The 20,651-nt window shown below is 38.3% G+C and overlaps 1 protein-coding gene across 1 annotated transcript in view; it reads right to left on the minus strand.

Moving 5' to 3' along the window:
• The window catches only part of LOC132086138 (dual specificity protein kinase TTK-like), a 53,293-nt gene that overhangs the window by 13,234 nt on the left and 19,408 nt on the right, over positions 1 to 20,651 (minus strand). The window contains 5 exon segments of the mRNA XM_059491604.1: positions 426 to 523; positions 605 to 680; positions 796 to 904; positions 4,029 to 4,172; positions 8,597 to 8,703. Coding sequence (XP_059347587.1) covers positions 426 to 523; positions 605 to 680; positions 796 to 904; positions 4,029 to 4,172; positions 8,597 to 8,703 — 534 coding nt within the window.

Here is a 20,651-nt window from a genome sequence, read left to right on the forward strand (position 1 = left end):
TTCAAATAAACAGAAAAGCAGGTTTACTCAGCAAAGTGAGAAGCAATACAAAGAAGTCCTGCAAAATGAGGATTTAAAAATATCTTGAGTTACAAGACTGTATTTTCTCCCTTTTTTTAAAAACCGGACTACATAAACTTAAATATTTTGAACAAAATTTATTTCCACTTTAATTTCCATTTCTTTTGAGCTTACTGATTAGCCAGAACACGCTTTCTCTTCATCTTCACATGCTTTCATACAAAGAATTTCCATAAGATTTGAAGTAGGTTACTGCACTACCCATTGCAACTATACTGACTATTTGTCTCTATCCTTCAGGTCAAATTTGACATTGACATCTGACATTTCCACTATCCAATAAAAGTATCATTGAAAAGGACTACTAAAGTCTGTGGTGTTGTAGGTAAACCCAATAACCATACCTCTCTGTAACACTGGCCGTGAGTGGGACATCTGAATCCTCCATGTCATCACCATCATCAGATACCAGGGTAATAGGAATCCTCCCAAATGGGCAAACCTTAGAACAAATTCAAAGTTACCAGGTGTGTACAGCAAAATAAAGAGTTTAAGATTTTAAAGAAAATGTTACATGCTTTACCTGGTTAGATTTGTTTAGTGGTCTCAATGGATTGTGGTAATTAACTAGAGCACCCAGCTCCTGTGACTTCTCTTCCCTAAAAGAAAAAAAATAAACAAAAATCCCCACAAAGCACATAACACTGCAGTGTATGTGTTTACTTTTGGTTTAAATGATGTTATAAAGCATTAAATAAGAAATTAAGACATTACCTAAATAAAGATCTGTTAATAGTTGAAGAATTTTCACTAGAATCATTCTTTTTTAAGCTTCTGTGATTTCCACCTATATTCTGAAGTCCAGACTCCTGTGTACTTGATACTGTAGGGAAAATAGTTACATTCAGATCATATCAGACAAATTCAACTAAGTTATTCTAAGCAATTAATTGGGTTAAATTGAACCAGCTGATCTCACTGACAGCAAATTTGAGAGTGGTCATATAAGCTGTGCAATGTCAGGGAGTATCAAGGCAGGCAATAGCAAAAAGCTCATTCACCAGCCCCATCTTAATCCAGAAGAGACTCTTGCTTGATCAATGAATATTTAGCAGTAGTTTTATGAAGTTGTACATTATTCTTAAAATTAAGTGTCAAGTCAACTTAATAAACTTTGTGAAAGTATATATTTTAGATATAAACACAGTCAGAATTCAAGTTATTTGAAAAGTCATTATAGAACCTCAAACCCACAAATAAACAGTTCAGAACAACACTGTCTTCCACATTATTTTTCTCTACAGGTGAAGGGAAGGTCATTTCTTAGAGACAAAGAAACCACAAGAACTCAGAATACACAAATGAAAATGTATCAACACCTTAATGAACACACATTCACATTACAACACAGTTTAATTTGTCATTTAGGGAACAATGTGGAGTACAAGCTATTTTAAGCACCTTCAGATAAACAATCACTTGAACTCAGCTATTTTTCTGACAAACCCTTTTTCAAAAATGTAAATTTGTATCTGGTTATTTTGATTAAGATCTCTTCAATACTACAAGTTTTTTTTAAGACAGACATCAAAGAGCATATTAAAAAAAAAAAAAAAAAAGAAAATCAAAGGCAACAGGAAGTGTTCAAAGCCAGGTTGAAAGCTTTGAGCAACCTGGTCTAGTGGAAGGTATTCTTGCCTCATAGCAGGGGGTTGGAACTAGATGATGTCCCTTCCAATGTCCCTTCAATGTCCCTTCCAACCCAAACCATTCAAAGATTCTAACTAAGACACTATATAATATGATGTTTTACATCACATAGGCCTTGTATAAGAAATTGTCAGTATAGGAAATTGTCTGCTTAACCAACAAGATCCACAGCTATCCACAGCCTTACAATGAATCACAATTTAAGGACTTCTATATAGTACTTTCCATTTTTAAATTTGTTTTAGCTCATTAAAATGGATTTTACTTTTCAACTCTCCCATATCCCTTTTCTACTTTCAGCCAGAAGTCAGACTTCTGGTAGATGAACAGTGCAGTATTGGCTATTTCCAATACTTAACGTTTTATGAACTACTTATGCCAATAGACCCAACCACTCATTTAAATAAAACAAGTGCCTCAGTGTACAGTGTAGTTTTATTACCAACCCAGGACCATCACCATCTCACAAATCCAACTCACACTTTTTTCCCCAAAGATTTTTATTTTTAAACCAACAAGCTGGCCCCTGGACTCTCACAGCCAGCTGGTGATCTACAATACCTTCATTCCTTCACAGTCTAAGACAGCCTATCTGCTTCTTATGATACCCCTTACCACAGCTGGACCCCATGACCTAATGCTTTCTTCCACCCAAAACAATTCTAAAGTGGTTCTCCATTTCTGAAATACTAAACTCCATTTTCCCAACTGAACATGTTTGATTGTACCTGGTATGTCAACTACTTTAGATTGCTGTGCATGAATGAAAGAGAAAAAAAGGAATTAGACCAAAGGTTTCTAGACTTGATGCATGGTTTATATTTGCATCACAACACTAACAGCATGTAACTGTCAAAAACATTCTGTACAATCTTTTGAAGCTGTGAACAAATGCATTTACATATACAGCATTCATATTTTCAAATAAAACTTTAAAAAGCAGCTCTTCAAATGGTAATACAAAAAATACCTAAATGCCAATATACTAAAATAGCCTTTGTTGCTCCAGAGGACCATATAAATTCACTTAAAGCCAAATTCAGTGTTTTACCCCTTTTATGCCCCAGAGTTTGAGATATTTCAAGTCTGGTGTTATTTACCTTTTAAACTTTAATCTTTAAATAACTAAATTAATAGTTTGCATTTTTCAAATACCTAATTACAAACCAATATAGATGAAAAAATAAATGAGCCTACTCTTGTCCCACAGTTCACTGCTTCCTAACTGGCAGGCAGAGTGTTGCCATTCATTTTCACAGGTATTTCCTTAGCCCTGCAGCAGCAAGTCAATGTCAGCAAAAAATGATACAATCCATGAAGGGTATTGGTATCCTTCAAGATATTCTCCTGTGGCACAGTACATCAGCAGTGGTGTTTATGATGTCTATATCCAATTAATGATAAACAGAATAAGACAGAAAATAGAGTTTATTAGAAATGAATGCCATAACTGAATACTTATAAAAGAGTTCACCCCCACTAGTGTTTCAGTCAAAGGTTGATTCAATAGGCACCAAGCAAATCTCAAACACCACTGCTGAAGATATATCCCTAAGGAAATTAAATCATATCTATTTCACATTAATCCTGTCCTCACACAATGCAAAAATATGGAAGTGTTAGACATCACTCTTGAAAGAGTTAGCTACACGCACTCCAAAGCTGAAGTCAAACCATATTTTTTCTCAATTCCACTCCAAAAAATTTATCTCTTGAAAGCTTCAAGAAAAACCTGTTCCCTTTTTGAAAATATATACCCATCAAAAAGGATCACTTGGGATTTACAATACAGTCAAGCACTTCAGTTTTGTACTGACAAACATATGGGTTTTGTCCAAAGTAAAGTTGAAATTTATTGTTTTTCCTAGATTTGACTTCACTGAAATGACTGTCAAAGCTTTCCCAGTCTGCCACAAGATACATCTCCAAACAACCTATATAATATAGTTTAGTCTGTATATTTCAGTTGTAATTCTTCTCTACCAACAGTAGCTCTTACATCACACTTAGAGCTGTCAGTCTCTATTACAAACTGCAAATCCCTGCTGACAGCCAGAGGAACACCCTCTGCAGAATCACAGGATTGACCATAGCACAGCTCCTGCAAACTGCAGTCACTGCACTGAAGATGGAAACAAGCATCGAAGGAATGAGATTTATAATACAGACAAATATATCTGTTTATTCGGCAATAGAGATTCTGAGTTTGTATCTAGAAGGGACAAACACTAGTGATTTTTTCCAATCTAGAATCACAACATGCATAAGCAACCAGTATTTTAAGAAACTGCAATTACCTGCAAAGTTCTCCTTCTCCTCATCTGAGAGTAACTGCTTTTTTTTCAAATGTAAGTTTTGCAGAGCAGTTTCCAACAATTCCAGAGGAACAGCAGAGCACTCCACAGCTTTCTGAAGGATCTGCTTACACTTCTTCTCATTTTCTAAGTGTAAGAAGCACCGAGTTAGAAATCACAGAAGTAAAAAAAACAATTACACTGGGGCAAGATTTTTTTAACAAGATGGTTACATTCATGTTGTCTTATATTCACTTTGCATAGTTCTATGAAGCCATTGTTCATTAGGGACACCTCCCTTTACATTGCCATTTTAAGGAAACTGCCTGGAAATAGTTAAAAGCAAATCACACATTAAATTGAACATCAAGCCACAAAATATGTATTCTCAGTATTTTTTTAGTGTTATAGGAACTATAAGAAAACTGTACTCATTCTATTTTTTTTTTTTTTTTGTCGTATCAGCAAGGAATATGACTTTTATGGACTTCCATTTAGATCTGACCAGGTAAAAATTGTATTATGCATATATTAACAAACATCTTTAATGCACTTAATAGAAATCACATTTAAAACCAGCTGTTGTGAAATAAAACAACAACTCTGGACAGCACTACAGTTTAAAAAAGGGGAAAGAAAAGCAAGGATATTTTTTCATTACAGTTTTAGACATTACTAAATGGCATAAACAGAGAACTTTGAAGAGAGCTGGGGTGGGAAAGGAAATGTGTTAACAAACCATATTGAAGCAGTCAATTTACATGTGTAAACATGTACATAGGCATCTATTAGAAAAAGTCAAATAAAGAAAAAAGTGTACTGTAACCACAATACTTCACTTGGTTTGAAGAACATCTGGGCAAAATGATGCAATGGTTTGCTACAGCTGTCAATGCCCCTGAAACCCCAAATGCCCTTCTTCCTCCATTCCAAAGCAGCAAAACAAACCACTTGGTTCTTAACTTTATGCTACATATATATTATAAGAAATACTCAAGTATATGCATAATAGCATACACATGTCCCCTGCACTCAAAACTCCACTCATAAATGAACTTAGACATCAATGTTGCCTGTAGTTCAGGATGGTGGAAGTGCAGTGTAGGTACCAGGAACTTATGCTTTAAGTAATCTATTTTAAGAATATTAAATGGATAATGCCAAACATGAAGCAAGGAAGCAGTAAAATTAGATGAGCTATAATTTCATTTAAACAAATTCTGTGCTAATTTGTTACAATTTGGTTTTTAACCATATAGTCCAATACTGTTTTTTCTCCTAAATCATTAGCAAAGTGGATAGGCTCTAAGAATCCTTAACCAGCATTCTGATTCTACCTTTTGCTATATTTAGTAACCACACATTGCTTCAACAAGACCTGCTACTTGGAAGTAATTCCTCCTAGTACCCTGAGTAAGAAAGAGCATGACATCAAAACATGTATGTGAAAAACTGTTTCATCCCCCTTAACAGATGAGGAACCAAGGCACAAAATCAAGCCAGAAATATTTCTGAATTCCAACCAGTCCACTTCATCAGATGCCAAAAGCCTGAATCAAGCACCCTGGCCTAAGATTTGAAACAGTCAAGAGTAGAGTTTTATGGTCATGAGTTCTGACCAATTCACAGCAAATCATCCTCAAACACACCACCCAAGGCACCCAAGTAATGACAAGACAACTCTTCATCTGGGGGACTTAAATGAAATTTTACTCAGTATTTTAGTAAAAAAAGAGCCACAAAAAACAGAATGGCACCTTTACTGTGTCACCCCATTTCCAAGTCATTAATATTCAATTATTAAGAAATCAACATCAATTTACCAAATCTAATTTCACAACTTGAGCTTTTATCTTGAGCAAAACTGTGAGCTAAGGAAGAGAACATGCAATTAAGTTTTTCTTCTTAATGCAAAAGAAAGCACTGACAGGTGTGCCAAGCACTGCTGAAATCACTGGGATGAAGAAGCAACAAAGCACTACCCTCCTTTCCCTCTGGCCTAAGTGGACACAGTGAAAAAGGAACAGCACTCTTAAGTAACAATTTACAACTCACATGTCCCACTAATCCTCTTTGAGCACCCAGCAGGGACACTGTAGCTCCATACACATTACTAAAGGACACCTAGATCAGCTCAAGGGTAACAGATACACATCAGAGAGCACACTGCAGATAAAACAAAGCCGATCATAACTGGCTTCTTTCCTTTGGGATTAGCACTTCATTCTAGGTTGATTACTTACTGTCAAAGTAAGGTAAACTACTGCATGGACACATCCCATAACTACAGGATGAATTTAGTCACTGGTAACCTGTAGCAGCATTTCTACACTTTATTAAATTACACAATAGGTTTTATTACACTTATTTAACAATATCTTTGTTATTGCAGTATTAGTGTTTAATTATCAGTTTAAATAAACATCCAGTGCTCACTAAATAAATTATCATCATCTTTTTACTACTGTTTAGAAGTTCAATACCACAGGTTTATATTAGAACAAGACTGGTCAGATAACTGACTTAGGCATAACACAGAAACTGTATAATTTCAAGACAAAAACAAGCAGATTTTTGTCTTTTTTTTTCCCCATCCTGTACAGGAGTGTAGAAGTCCATCCGAAAATCCTTCATTTTTTGCCTCACAATTGTCATGAGAAAAGACTACCGAAGGGTTAAAGCTGCTGAGCCGGTTGGGAAAGAAAGTCTCCTGCTTATCTAGTGTGTTCACAAGTGATGTTTGCAGAACACGCCATGCTGTACTCGAAGGGGGCATGCTGCCCTTTTCTGGACAATTGAACTGGACTTTCTTCCAAACTCCTGACCTGGCTGGACTGAGCTCTGGGGTGGTTCCCCTCCGCTCCATGAGAAGACCCCTCTTGCCTGTCTTCAACCACCGTGACGGACCAACAGAGATGCAAATCCCCTCATCAAGGAACCAAGAACCCCTCTGACACCCTATTGACACCCCCATGGCACCCCCCTGGCAACCTCCTTCCAGAGACTGGGACTGTACTCCCTCTCAACTCAGGGAGGGGGGAAAAACCTACCTGTGAGCATTTGGCCATGAAAACAATGGACTTCTCCCCTCCATGGAAACCTAATTTCAGCCACCCTTCCCCCAACCAAGAACAGTATATATATTGGGGTTCGGTCCGACTGTCCTTGGAGATCTCCCCAAGATGTGTACCAGCGAGTTTCGGCGGCGGGACCCCGAAGACATCACGTTTTGGTAGCTATACCCCATTCCCTGACCTCCTTTCCTCCCTTTTTCCTTGTCTTACCCTTCTCTTCCCCGGATCCCTTAACCAAACGCATATTTAGCTGTGGTTATAATCAATAAATTGCACCTTGTTGATTTGTTACTGCAAAACCCCTGTGCCTTGTGTTGGTTATTTTTGCACCCAAAAATCATTCGTCACCCGTTTATTTTGGGCGGACATTCACAAGGAGTCATTCACAAAACATAACATGTACTTCTGGGAGGGGAGAGTTGGTTCATAGCCTTTCCTGCTCTAATGCCAATCAATTCATCAGAAAAGAAAAGCTGGAAAATCTCAGATGACAAATGAGTATCAACTTTGATTTTAACAAAATGGCTCTGCCTCATGGGCCACACTTTGAGCATCTAAACAATATCCTAAAATATAGTTAAAAAGTATCACTGAAGCAAAAATGTATAGACAAAACCACTATCAGTGGAAAATAAACAGAAGTAAAGACAGACAGATAACCAGTAAAATGTATTCAGAATCTAGAATGTAGAATAGACAGATTAATTTATTTAGTGTAGCTAAGTTTGGGGAGAATTTCTCATACTAAGCAGTATGAGAAATATATACAACATACAACAATATACAATAACTTGCATGATACTGGAAAAACATGAAAGAAAACAAATCACAAAAAAATTAATATATTCATCAAGTTTTTTCCATTCAAATAAGAAAACAGCTTTCATGGAATGTGCTTGTCTTTCTGTATAGAGCAAACTGTCAGAGGAAGAAATACCCGGGGCAAAATATGTCACTGCTCAAATCACCCATGGAAATAAAAGATACAAAAGGTCCAAAAACACAAGCCTACAAGCCTGTGGGCAGCTAACACAGCCTTGCCAGCGAGTACCAGGGCAACCAAATTGCACACTGGCAGTGTATTTTGGTTTAATAAAAAACAATCTACAAATGCTTTTTGGAAGAGGACAGAATTTCTTCCACAAGCAAGCAAAGTATTTGAGCCTCCTTCCATGCAGGAGAAGCCTTACTCAAAAGGCCTTCCATTGCAAGATCTAAATTAGAAAAGTAGGAACTACTAACAAATTCCACCTAGTCTGAAAGTTATTTCTAAAACAGAAAAAAACAATGAATGGTGTGCATATTTTCACTTTAAAAGTGAACACACGTTCTCAGTAAATTTCAATTTTAAAAATCCCAATTTGTTTCTTTCTGATTCAATACCTATCAGTTTACTTACAAATTATGTAAGGAAGCAGAAGTTTAAAACAACAAAATGGAGAATAACACAGAACAGCAACACCAAACAAGTTTAGTTGTTTTTGTTTTTTTACACACCTTGTGATAGCTCAAACTGTGCAAAAGCCACATGCACAAAAGCAAATTTCTTGCAGTTCAGTCTGGCCAGATGAAATTGGTCCAGTGCCTCCTCTGGATCTTGAAGCCTGTAAAGACAGCACATTCATAGTTATACAAGGTGAAGAGCCTGAGAAGGATGAAGTTCCATGTACTGGATAAAGCCTTTAAATAACTTTGAAAAAGTAACCCACCTATAGGCTAAAGATTTCCCTTTTCCTTAGAGTAATCAGTGAACTACAAGTAGTCAAAGAATCTTAAACTCTAATTATTGAAAGACATCAATCTGAACCTTCCCAAAATCCAAAGGACTCAATCCTTAAGCCCTTCCACACTTGATAGCTCATTTACTTCTGGCAAATTTTAATCCTAGTGTTACATTCAGCCAGATTGCTGAGCAGGTTCATACTTACACACAGCATACCAACATTTAAATATCTGAGAGCAACTACAGCCTCTGCAAATACCAGTCAAGACACAAAAGGCCTAAATCTATATCACTACGTAATACATTAATATTATGTTTCAACTGACAACAAAAAAAAAGAGCTTAACACTTTTACCAGCAACAATGTAATCAAGAGATAAAAGAATTCTTTCCTAAGTTCCCCCTTGACTCAACAGGTACCCAAAGGTACCACTTAGAAGTGGGAAGAGCAAAAAATTTATGACCATGGCTCAAAATAAAAGTACAGAAAAATACAACATGGAAAGGTAAAGAACATTTTCAGTAGAATTCTATGAAATTTTGAATGAAAGAAGTTGTTCATGTAACTTAGGCATGTAACTACAGTCACATGGGTTTACTGAACTCAGCTCTGATCATCCAAAACAATAGGACAGGCACAGAATAACCCATGTGCAGGCAAAGTCTGAGCCAGAGAAATTAAGCTGTAATGTATTACATTGACTTTCAGAGAGCTTGTTAAAATTCAGGTTCCTGTAGAAAGCAGCACCAGCTTGGATAGCAATACACAGAACAAGACCTAAGACTAGCAATAGGCACCAAGTGTCACACGCTTGGTGGCACTGTGCTACAGCCAGAAGCATGCCACAAGAGGTTTGGCATTGAAAATGTACAACACAGAAAATCATAGAAGCATTTACTGTCTTCAACTATTTCAGAGCACACTCAATGGTTCTTCAGACAATCTTGGTATTACAATAGGTCAAAAGGTATTGGCACAGCCAGACTGCAGCTAAAGCAGATACCAGGACAAAAAAGGTCCAGTGCCAAGAATGGAATAATCCAGTTTCTCACCTAAAGGTTGGGCAGAGATGTGATTGCAAGCAGGCTTGGGGAGAAAGACTTGGGGGTGATGGCTGATGAAAAAGTCAACATGAGCCATCTGTGGGTACTTGGAGCCCAGAGAGCCACACAGAATCCTGGACTACACTAAAAAGACAATGGCCAGCAGGTCACAGGAGGCAATTCTGCCCCTCTGCTCTTGGGAAATCCCACCTGAGACACTACATTCAGCTCCCAACATAAAAAGGACAGGGACCTGTTAGCACAAGTCCAGACAAGGGTCACAAAGATGATTAGACAACTGGAGCACCCCTCCTATGAAGATGGGCTAGAAAAGTTGGGGCTGGTCACCTGGAGAAGATTGCATGGAGACCTCATAGCAAACTTCCAGTATCTGAATGGGGCCTGTAGGGAAGCCAGAAAGGGACTTATTGTCAGGAACTCTAGTGGTAGAACTAGGAAAAATGGGTACAAAATGCAAGAAGGAACTTCAGCTAGGTGGCCTAAACTATGGTAGTCACAATAAAGTGGTAACCCTGGAGACACTGGAACAGGTTACCTAGGGAGGCTCTGGATGCCCCAACCCTGGAAGCATTCAAGGCCAGGCTGGAAAAAGCCTTGCACAATCTGGTCTAGTGAAAGGTGTCCCTGCCTAGAGCAGGAGGGGTTGGGACTAGATAATCTTCAAGATCCATTCCAAGCACTTAGCATTCTACAATCACAACAAAATAGTGTTGATGGCAGTAGATACTAACATCTCAAGCCACTGCCACTGCTTCTGAAGGCTGTGATGCTGATTTGCTCTTCCACCTTGTTTACATGGAATATTTGGGAGAACAGCAAGCAATTCTACTGAAAAGCACATCTCTTCTCCCACTCAAGTTAGTATCAGAGCACCTATCAGTGTCACTTAACTTGTAGTATCAATATTGCTTTACTTGCAATAGCTAAAAAATAAACTAGAAGCACTCGACAAAGTCATAAGATGAGAGGATTTTCTTTAACAGAACCTAAACCCAAGAAAAAAATATATAGTACTAGACAAACTGACAGCCAGGAACAGAGAAGGTAGAGTGTAGACACCAGGGAAATTGAGAACAAAAAAATTATGAGTAATAAGATAAGTTATGAGCAGTAAGTAAACATGCCAAACACAAAAAATCCAAATAAGTAGCAACTGATTAAGTTAATCTCCAAAAATTACAATCAACATTGTTGGTTTTTAGGTTCAACCAGCCAAAAGTAATTTCATTGCTGATGAGATTACAGATGTAGTTCATAAATGTAGTTTCACATAAATAATTGATATTCTATGCTATTCTGGACAAGAAAGTATTAGGTTATAAAAATTATTAAGAACAAGCTAGTATCTGAAAGTAATTTCCAAATCAGGAATCATCATTTAGGGAGATCCTATAGTGTAGTTCCAGTGGGATTGATGCTATATCAGATGTTGGTGGGTACAGTTTTTAAAAGAAGTTTGGAGTGGCTTGTTTATCTTCTTAAAAGTAATTTTCATTAGGCATTTCAAGAAACATATGACTGATAATATTTGCCAATTAAAAACTATGCAGCAGAAAACAAAAAGAGCAGACCTGAGCTACCTCACGAGATAGGTAAATTCTGTAATGCTGGCTGCAAAAGTAGAAGTTATTTTAGTACAGCTGTAGAGTGCATTTTAATAGTGAAACAAGACAGACTACTTTCCCACAAAGGTCCCTAGAGGCTGTAGCAGTGAAACAACTGAAGATATTTCAGTGAGACATCACAACTAGAACTGTTTATACTATTGATGTTTCAACAAGCCACTGACAGCCCCTTTGGTTTTGCTTTCTGCAATACATCACACAGAATACTGAAGATGATGCTCTTGCACACATCTTAAAAGTATCCCACCTTTCAAACCATGTTCTAAGATCAAGTGAAAAGAGGTCCAAGTGATTAGGGAGGTGGGAAATAATCTTTCTGAACCTAAACTCTCCTACAATGAGATAACAGATGTGACTTGATCACTATTAAGGAAAAGAATTTCCACAAACTAGGATCCAGAAACCTATATAACAGTTCCTGCTCTGAGGAAAAGAAACTGATCTTCAAATAAGAATGCCATCTTGCAATGTATCTTTAAACCTTTCTGGAAGAGATTCCTTACTCCACTTACACACAACCACCTTCCTCCTTCAAGATACTGAAGATTGACAAGGTCATTATTCACTCCTGTTTCTCAACAGGAGATTCAACAGATTACTTCCACTGTATGCTTTTAGTAACAGTGATGCAGCAAGGTCCATGCAAAGGACAGTGCAGAGAAGTAGACATTTATCACACTGCAAGATGAAACCATATGCCAAAAAGTCAAATAGAGGAAGAACATACAAGAAAAAGATCAGCTACGTTCACTGGAAAATAACTTGCTCAGCTCTGATAGATTGCTGCATTGTTTAAATACATCTCTTCATCAAAATATTTGCTGTACTATTTCAAGTGACAAAAGAACCTCTTATCAAAAAAAATTCCAATTATAACCCTGTGTCTGAACATGCCTCTACAACCACACTGCTTGAATCTGGACTGAATAAGGCAATAAAAGACCACAACCAAAACTAATTTTCAAAGTGTGGAACTAGAGGATGATATTTTGAGACATTCTTCTTATCCTAAGGCAGTTAACTTAATCAAACTGTGATGATCTTGTCCAGTAAGAGAGAAAGCATACTAAAGTAAAGCTCAAAAAAGGATTTCATGCTATTCCCTCTTGTACCTTACATAAAGAACCAAGAAAAAAGGTAGTGTGTTAACACCTCTAAATCAAATAACTCTTGTCCTGGGTTGACTATATGATGCTTTTATCCCAAATCGTCTCATTCTGTTTATGTTGAATAATAATAAGTTTTATACCTTTAAGAGTGTTACAGAGAGTGAAGGGGGGGAGAGAAGACGTGCGCGGTTTGTTTTCAGACACTGCACTCACTCCTCCACATTCCTGCTCCTGACTTTCTTGTCTGTCCGCAGACAACAGAGAAGAAGCCTGTCAGGAACCCTTCAGGCTTAACTCTGTTTGAAGGATTGTGTTGGAAACTTTAGGCTATTAAGGTTTTAAATCCCAGTGGATGTTTAGAAAGTACTGAGTCCATTGAAGATGGCCTGAGTTTTGAATAAGGCAGCAGCAAAGATCAAGGACTGAGCTAGCTTAAAGAAAAAGTGTGCAAAGGAGATGATGGAATATGTAAGAATTAGCAATTAATATACACTATCAATCTAAACTGTCAGTTTATATTTAATTGCTAATTCTTACATATTCCATCAGTAGATATAAAGGAAATCTACTGTACAGATGTTGAAAGTTTCAGCAGATGATCGCTATCATTTCTGTAAAGCCTAGATCCTGAGTGTTTACAGGTACTCCTGCTTGCCCAGCCACTAACCAGTACAGGCATATCCCATGCCTCAGTACCAGCTCTTTCATACAAAAATGTAATCTAACACTTTCAAGATGCCTTAGAAAAACAGATTACAAATAAGAGCTGTCTTATTCACCAGAGTCATTACTTCAAAAAATAAATTAAAACTTAAGATAATAGAAGTTAGATTTTACCATCTTACTAGAGCAGTAGTAAGTTATTCACTGTAGTGTGGAAGTTCAACACAATCTAAATGGATAAGAAGGAAGATTTTCTTCTCCATGTTAAACTGAAAGAATCAAGTGTTCATGGTTGAACAAATTCCATTCCTTATAGCTTATACTGTTCTGTGAGCACTCTACGAAATATTGAGTCCCATTTTGTCCAAAAAACTGCTTGCTGTCTCTTTGAAATCATGATATCTGAGTCCCTTATCTATTTCATTTCTTCACCAAAAAGACCCACAAAGCATCTTAAAAAAAGTCTGCCTAATTCTCACCCATCATTAGGCAGACACAGCTGAATTTTCTCACATATGAAACCATTACACTTAATTTTGTTTTTTTCATTGGAATCTGAATTCCCAGGTGTAAAACCACAATGTTTATACTAGCTGGCCAGAAGACTGGCAGAGCAGCCAATAACATCAGATCTGGTTTTGCCCTGGTCTTTGTCTTACACGTCTTCTGATAAGAAACCACATGTGGTCACAAATTTATACCATGAAGGTACATTGAAGAGAGGAACCTATCAGCCAGTTACTGCGGGCTAAGGTAGGCTCTGAATTTAGCCTAATTGCCCAGGTTACCCTGCTGTCCTGTCTGGCTTAACCTCCAAAGAATGTGGTAAACAGGTCACCTCTCAGTGAGCTCCCTTTTATCACAAGGTGAGAGTAGGCACAGAGGGAGATAATGATGAGTAGTTGATATGTGGGGGATTCAGATTCCTGGATTACTTTTTGCCATCTTCCCCCTTGCTGCTCTCCTAAGTTTGATTGCTTTTAGGTCAGGGACAGTAACTGCAATCGAGAAGAATAATTATTTCCATTCAGGAAACCTGCAGCATCTAGCTCAAAGCTATATTTCAAGATTTCTTCATGAGGCAAAATACTTCCCTGTTTATTTACAGAGATGGATGTTAAACTGTGGTTCTGTGAGTACTGCTACTTATTAAAGATAGTAGGATCTGATTACTTTAAATTAAATACTTTCAAATAGTATTATGGAATGATTTTCAGGTTGATTTTTAATAGAAAATACACCTTTTCTGAGAAAATATGTTGCACAATACCCTGTAAAGGCCAGAAAAGACATTTTTTATGACTGCTTTGGATGTTTGAAGAGAGAACCATTTTCAATGAAATTTGCTTTCTTACAGTCCTCAGTTGTCTGCCCCAGTGGCCATGACCTTCCAAAGATAATTGAATGTCTTTTCAATTACCTTGGCCAGTACTTGTGGGTGTGTCCCATCAGGTCCAGTGTGTATGTCCAGTTTATTTAAATAGTCCCTAACATTATCTTCATCCACCAAGAAAATTCTTTCTTGTTCCAGAACCTTGATATATCTTGGGAAACTCTGAGATTTATATGAGAGGATTTTAAGAAGAGAAAACTTAGAACTGTGATGGCATTGCAAAAACAAGTTATTCAATTCTCTTGTATAAAAATCATGTGGTTAGTGAGTAGGGGCTCAGACATGATCTTATTTTTACATGTGGTGCTGGGGAGTCTCAAATTAGTCAACAGCAAATGACTCATTTCAAAAAACCAAATCATGAAAATACACAAAAAAGTCAGAAAATTACCTCAGACTTGAACAAAATGCCTTATTATTTAAGAAAGAAAAGAAAAAGGTGTTTGAGACATAACTTGATTGCTGTTAACCTTCACTGGGAGAAAAAAGTAGGTATTACAGTGGTCTCTAAGTTAGTGGGAAAAAGTTCCAAGGAACCAGTGTCTGGAAGGTAAAACTGGAGACAAAACACAGCACTAAGCATAAGCACTGAAATACAGCTTTCAAGAGGATTTGTGAATAATCATCTTTGAATCAAATTTACTCTGAAAGAATGCTTTTTGTCAAAAGTTTCTTTGTCTCAATACAAATGTAATACAATGAAATGCAGTGAGTCTGATATATCAACACAGATGTTAATTTCACGGTTCTGTCTGACTTGAAACTATTACATAATTCATTCCAGAGGTCCTGACAATGAGTTTGAAGCCAAAACCAATGTCAGACTTTAAAAGTACTGTCCATGCTGAAGGGTATGGTTGATGCTGTATATCTAAAGAATATCAGTCAGGCTGAGGTATCTCGGATTGCTGTCGAGGCATGAACACCAAAATTAGATGGGAATTAAAAACATGCAGTGCATGGAAGACAGAAAAAACCTAGTAAAACATGAGATCATTTCATCAGAAGGAGAAGAGATCCCACTAAACAGTGAACATTTTGAAACTCCTACTCAACAGTGTTTCAATATAATTTTTGTACTAATGAAGTTTCCATAGAATTATGTCCATTTTTTGCCATCATGGACTAATCATTTGAGTGTGTACATTACTCTGCATTCTTAGCAATGCAGCATTGACTATGGTGTTGATTTTGTTCTAGATAAACATGCCAGAACTATCAAATGCATTGTCACATTTGTTTTGTATTTATTAGTTTATTCCTAAGTTATGTACCATATGCTGAGTGACTGGGTTGCGTAGCTCTATAGGAGGTGTAAGTCATATGACATGAATATTTTGTGGAACCCTTTTTTGCATCAGGGTTTCTACCATTATGCATCTTAGTCTTCTCTCTTCTCTACTCCATCTGTTGAAATGGTGAATTTATTAAAGACAGTTTTAAAATAGGACTTCTGTGAGGCAGTTATCTCAGATGTGACCTTTATGTTGAACATGGAATGCATAATCATTGTAAGACTTACACAGCTTTTTGTGGAATTATAAATTTATCAAAATTTTGCATCATTAGAAGCAAAAAGAAAGAAAATAAGCTCCATTAGAGAATTGAAGAACTCGGAACAGTTCTGAATGAATAAACTGAGTACTCATCCACAATTCATTTTTAATATACTTCCAAGAAAGGTGGTTGTATTGTACTTGTAAGAAAAGCTACAGTTAGATTTACATGTGCACTACCTCTCTGATGGAATGATTTCGGTTGTACTATATTAATGTCTTCTCCAAAAATCCCATCCTTTTTGAAAGAATTCCTTCCCAAATCTATGTTGTAAAAGCATACTCTTATTCTGTTTTCACATCACATTTTTCCAAGCAGAAAGGCCCATCTATTTTCACCCACATCTGTCTTATTTGCATCCAGATGCTGCTCTATTGCTGCATGTTTCCCTCCTGTTCCAGGAGGCAGCCCCAGGTCCCTGAGCACCCTCCCAGATGGATTGGTGCAGGAGCCAAGCCTAGTCCTTCCTTCCTTCCTTCCTTCCTTCCTTCCTTCCTTCCTTCCTTCCTTCCTTCCTTCCTTCCTTCCTTCCTTCCTTCCTTCCTTCCTTCCTTCCTTCCTTCCTTCCTTCCTTCCTTCCTTCCTTCCTTCCTTCCTTCCTTCCTTCCTTCCTTCCTTCCTTCCTTCCTTCCTTCCTTCCTTCCTTCCTTCCTTCCTTCCTTCCTTCCTTCCTTCCTTCCTTCCTTCCTTCCTTCCTTCCTTCCTTCCTTCCTTCCTTCCTTCCTTCCTTCCTTCCTTCCTTCCTTCCTTCCTTCCTTCCTTCCTTCCTTCCTTCCTTCCTTCCTTCCTTCCTTCCTTCCTTCCTTCCTTCCTTCCTTCCCTCCTTCCTTCCCTCCTTCCCTCCTTCCCTCCTTCCCTCCTTCCTTCCTCTGTAGAAGATAAGGGACTAACTCATACTGATTTCAGTGCCAAGTGTATAATTTACTAATAAAACTTAGTAAGTTTTTGAGGACCCTCTGGATTTTGTTGCTCTTTTCCAACCACAAGCCTCTATGACTGTTGGGTGCTCTCCTTCCCTACGAGTGGGACACCACACATACAAAATCAGGCCTTGAAATGATACCTCTAGGTTATAGGGAAATTCTGCAAGTATCCCTGAAATAACAGCTGTCTGGAATGGGACTTTCCAAGTGTCAGTAAGATCATCAGTGGCACTCAAACATATGTTATTTATCCATTAAATAAAAGCACAGAAAAAGAATTGCTGAGGGTGCTATTCCATCATTCTCAAGTGGTACTCAGCATGAATATGTGTATGTATCACAGTCACAGAACTGTAGAATCATGGAGTGGTTTGGATTGAAAGGGAACCTTGAGGATCATTTGGTTTCACCCCCCTTGCCGTAGGCAGGGACACCTTCCACTAGACCAGGTTGCTCAGAGCCCCATCCAACCTGGCCTTGAGCACCTCTACGGACATAAGAAAGGTATGTATTGTGACATTGTTAGAGAGTTAGGATGTTTGCCTTTTGGGACAATAGAGATTTTAGTCCCTTAGAGATAAAGTCATTATAAGGCACATGATTTCACAGTAGCTGCAAGGAATCCCACTGACCTGCTCCTACCGTGGTGCCAGTTGCTGGATGATAAAAGAATGTGCAGGCTGCAGTGAAAAGATCAGTTTCTAGGGAACCACCTGGATGCAGTCCTGGCCATGTCTTTGCAGAATGCTGATCTTACAGAGCGAGCACCTGCACACTACACATGTTATCTTTTCATTGCTTGAGCAGATAATGGCAGGCTCTGGTTGCATACATTTTCCCCATACACACTCAGCTGGTAAACCTGGCACACACAGACAGAAATTCTATCCCCTCCCTCTAAATCTAAGAGGAAGCAATCAAGGAAAATGAGGGATGCCTCCTGCTCCCACATCCCTTATTGCACACTGACGTGGCTCAGGAATGAAGGAATGCCAGGCAGCCCTGTGTCGTGTTGTGTGTTGTGCACTGGTGTGTTATGCACATCCACTCTGCTGTTATGGACTGATTTATGTCGTGCTTTAGAGACTTCTTGTTTTACAGATTCTACCTGCAATAAAAGTTTTGGGTGCAGCAACGTTTCCCCTTCAATTTCCAAGTACATAATTTTTAGGGTACCTATCCTCTATGTACAAAAGCAAAAGTATGTGTAGAACAACAGAAAATATTTTTAATAGAAGAGGTGGAAAATGTTCTTCTCTTAATCTAAGCAAATAAAGCCTTGTTAGGAATTGTTATCAATATAACATGCATCTATTCCCATTTGAAATTATGCATGTTTGGAAGCCTGCTCTGAAGCAGTCTGGGACAAAATAACCAGAGGGCTCTGTTAAGAATTTATTTTTCTATATTAACTAGTAAAAACTTCTAACAACTGGAAAAATGTAAGCAGGATTTGCTAGGGAAAATAATAATAGAACATGTATGGCATCATGATCATGCTACCAGAAATGGTTTCACTATTGCTTCATACTTGGTAGGTCCTGGAACACATTAGTAACAGAGACTGAAAACAAGGAAACTATGGAAAATAAGCATAATTCCATCTGTTAATGCAAAGGAGATTTCTTCATTACCTGGTGGCTCAATAGTGTGTTATAGACTGCAACATATGTTAGTTATGGAAGTTGCCATTGAAAACAAGCAGTCATTAGCATCCCACTGACCACTGCAATTCCCAGGGTATGAAGTGGTCTGGGGTGTCCCTTGCCAGCTACAGGGAAAATTTAGACAAGCATGAAAAGAAGCTGAAGTATGAGAGGAGTTCCAAAAAAGCAAATGTTTCACAAGTCTTTCCACATCCCTCTCAGTCAGAAAGAGCTTGCTGAGAAATGGCACAAGCCAAAGACTGTAATTGTACCAAGTTCCACAGTCCTTCCATTTGGGATAATTTTTCAGTGATAGTTAATTAATCTTAGTCTACTGCTGTGTTAGAGCTACAAAAATATCAGAAGAGATGGGTACTCTTCCTTAGTATACCAATATCTCTTATATTTCTGCAAATTGCAAAGACATTAAAAGAGGCCCTTGTTGCATGATTAGATCACTTCCCTTCCTCCTCTGTAGTTTAACTGGTACAGGAAAAAAAAGAAGTGGTGCAAAAGAAATGCTCTTTTCCCATCTTTACACAAAGACAAATACAACTCACAGCTGTAAACCACTAATAAGCTCAGTGCATAAACCTGGATACTGTAGCAAAATGGAGGAGCCTCTTCCTGTTCCATTACAACTCACTCATGACAACAGTCAAAAGGGTCAGTGGACTTTTTCCTGCCACAGATTCTCTAATACACAGTTTTTACTTAGTTCAGTGCTTGTAACATTCAGCAGAGCATCTTCTAGTTCACTCACTGCCAGAGGCTGACCTTGAGGTCCGTGGTCATCGTGGTCTCTTCTCCCACCTCTCTGCCATGAACATGCAGCCTCTCAGTTACTTTCACCTGTGTCCTACGGGGAAAGGTTGAGAGAGTCTCTGTTTGAAGTTATGTCATAGCAGATGATGGTGGCTCAAGGAGTTGGCTGTTGGCTGCTCGCACCAGCAGCTAACCCAAACCGTACCATGACCCCAGATAGCAGCAGGAAAAGTGACTTGACATTGTGTTGGATGGCATAACTGTGATGAACAGGGTAGCAAATGGAGAGCAACACAAAGAAATGAAAAGTGAAACACTGTGCAAATGTCAACTCCTTAGGAAGTTGACCAGTACATGGAAGAATGAAAAGGGCAAAAGCAGGGGAAATAAAAACATGGAGAGAAATACATGAATAATATTTTGAAACTAGTTTAGCAACATGTGCTTGCTTTTTTCTGTGTAGCAAAGCAGGAAGTTAACTGCACAGGATTTCTCCTGCAGCTCTGGTGATACTCACTGATGAGTTGAACTGTAACTCAGTACAGTTAAAGTCTTTGGCTTGTGCCATTTCTCACACTGATGACAGGTTTAGACATGCAAATAAGTGCTGGACAAGAATGGCAGTAGGGGCGTGAAGCCAGGAGGGGAGAGGAGTGCTTTGGGGGAAAAATACACAGCAAGTATTTATTGAAGGCAAGCTCATACATAGGGACATCAAGCCCACTGAAGGCGTGAACAAAACCTAGCATCAATAGATACCTATGTCCCCAAAAATAAATTGGCAGCAGAGAATGTTCACGATCCTGAAATTAAATCAGCTGCACTTGCAAACTCCTGAAACGCTCTCTGTCTTGCTTTCAGCGTAAACCAGCTGGGCTTCTTCACTGCTGTTCTAAAGATTTGTCCAGGGAGTTGGACCCAAACACTCTCAGCCTGCCTTCATAGGAAAGGTGCTCCACCCCTTTGATCACTCCTATGGCCTTCCTCTGGACCTGCCCCTGTGCTAAGGACCCCAGAGCTGGACACAGGTGAGATTCCAGCATCTTCTTTGCTGGAATCAGATGAGGTACACCTCTCCGTTAA

Source organism: Ammospiza nelsoni, chromosome W (assembly GCF_027579445.1).
Source record: "Ammospiza nelsoni isolate bAmmNel1 chromosome W, bAmmNel1.pri, whole genome shotgun sequence".
Classification (NCBI taxonomy): Eukaryota; Metazoa; Chordata; class Aves; order Passeriformes; family Passerellidae; genus Ammospiza; species Ammospiza nelsoni.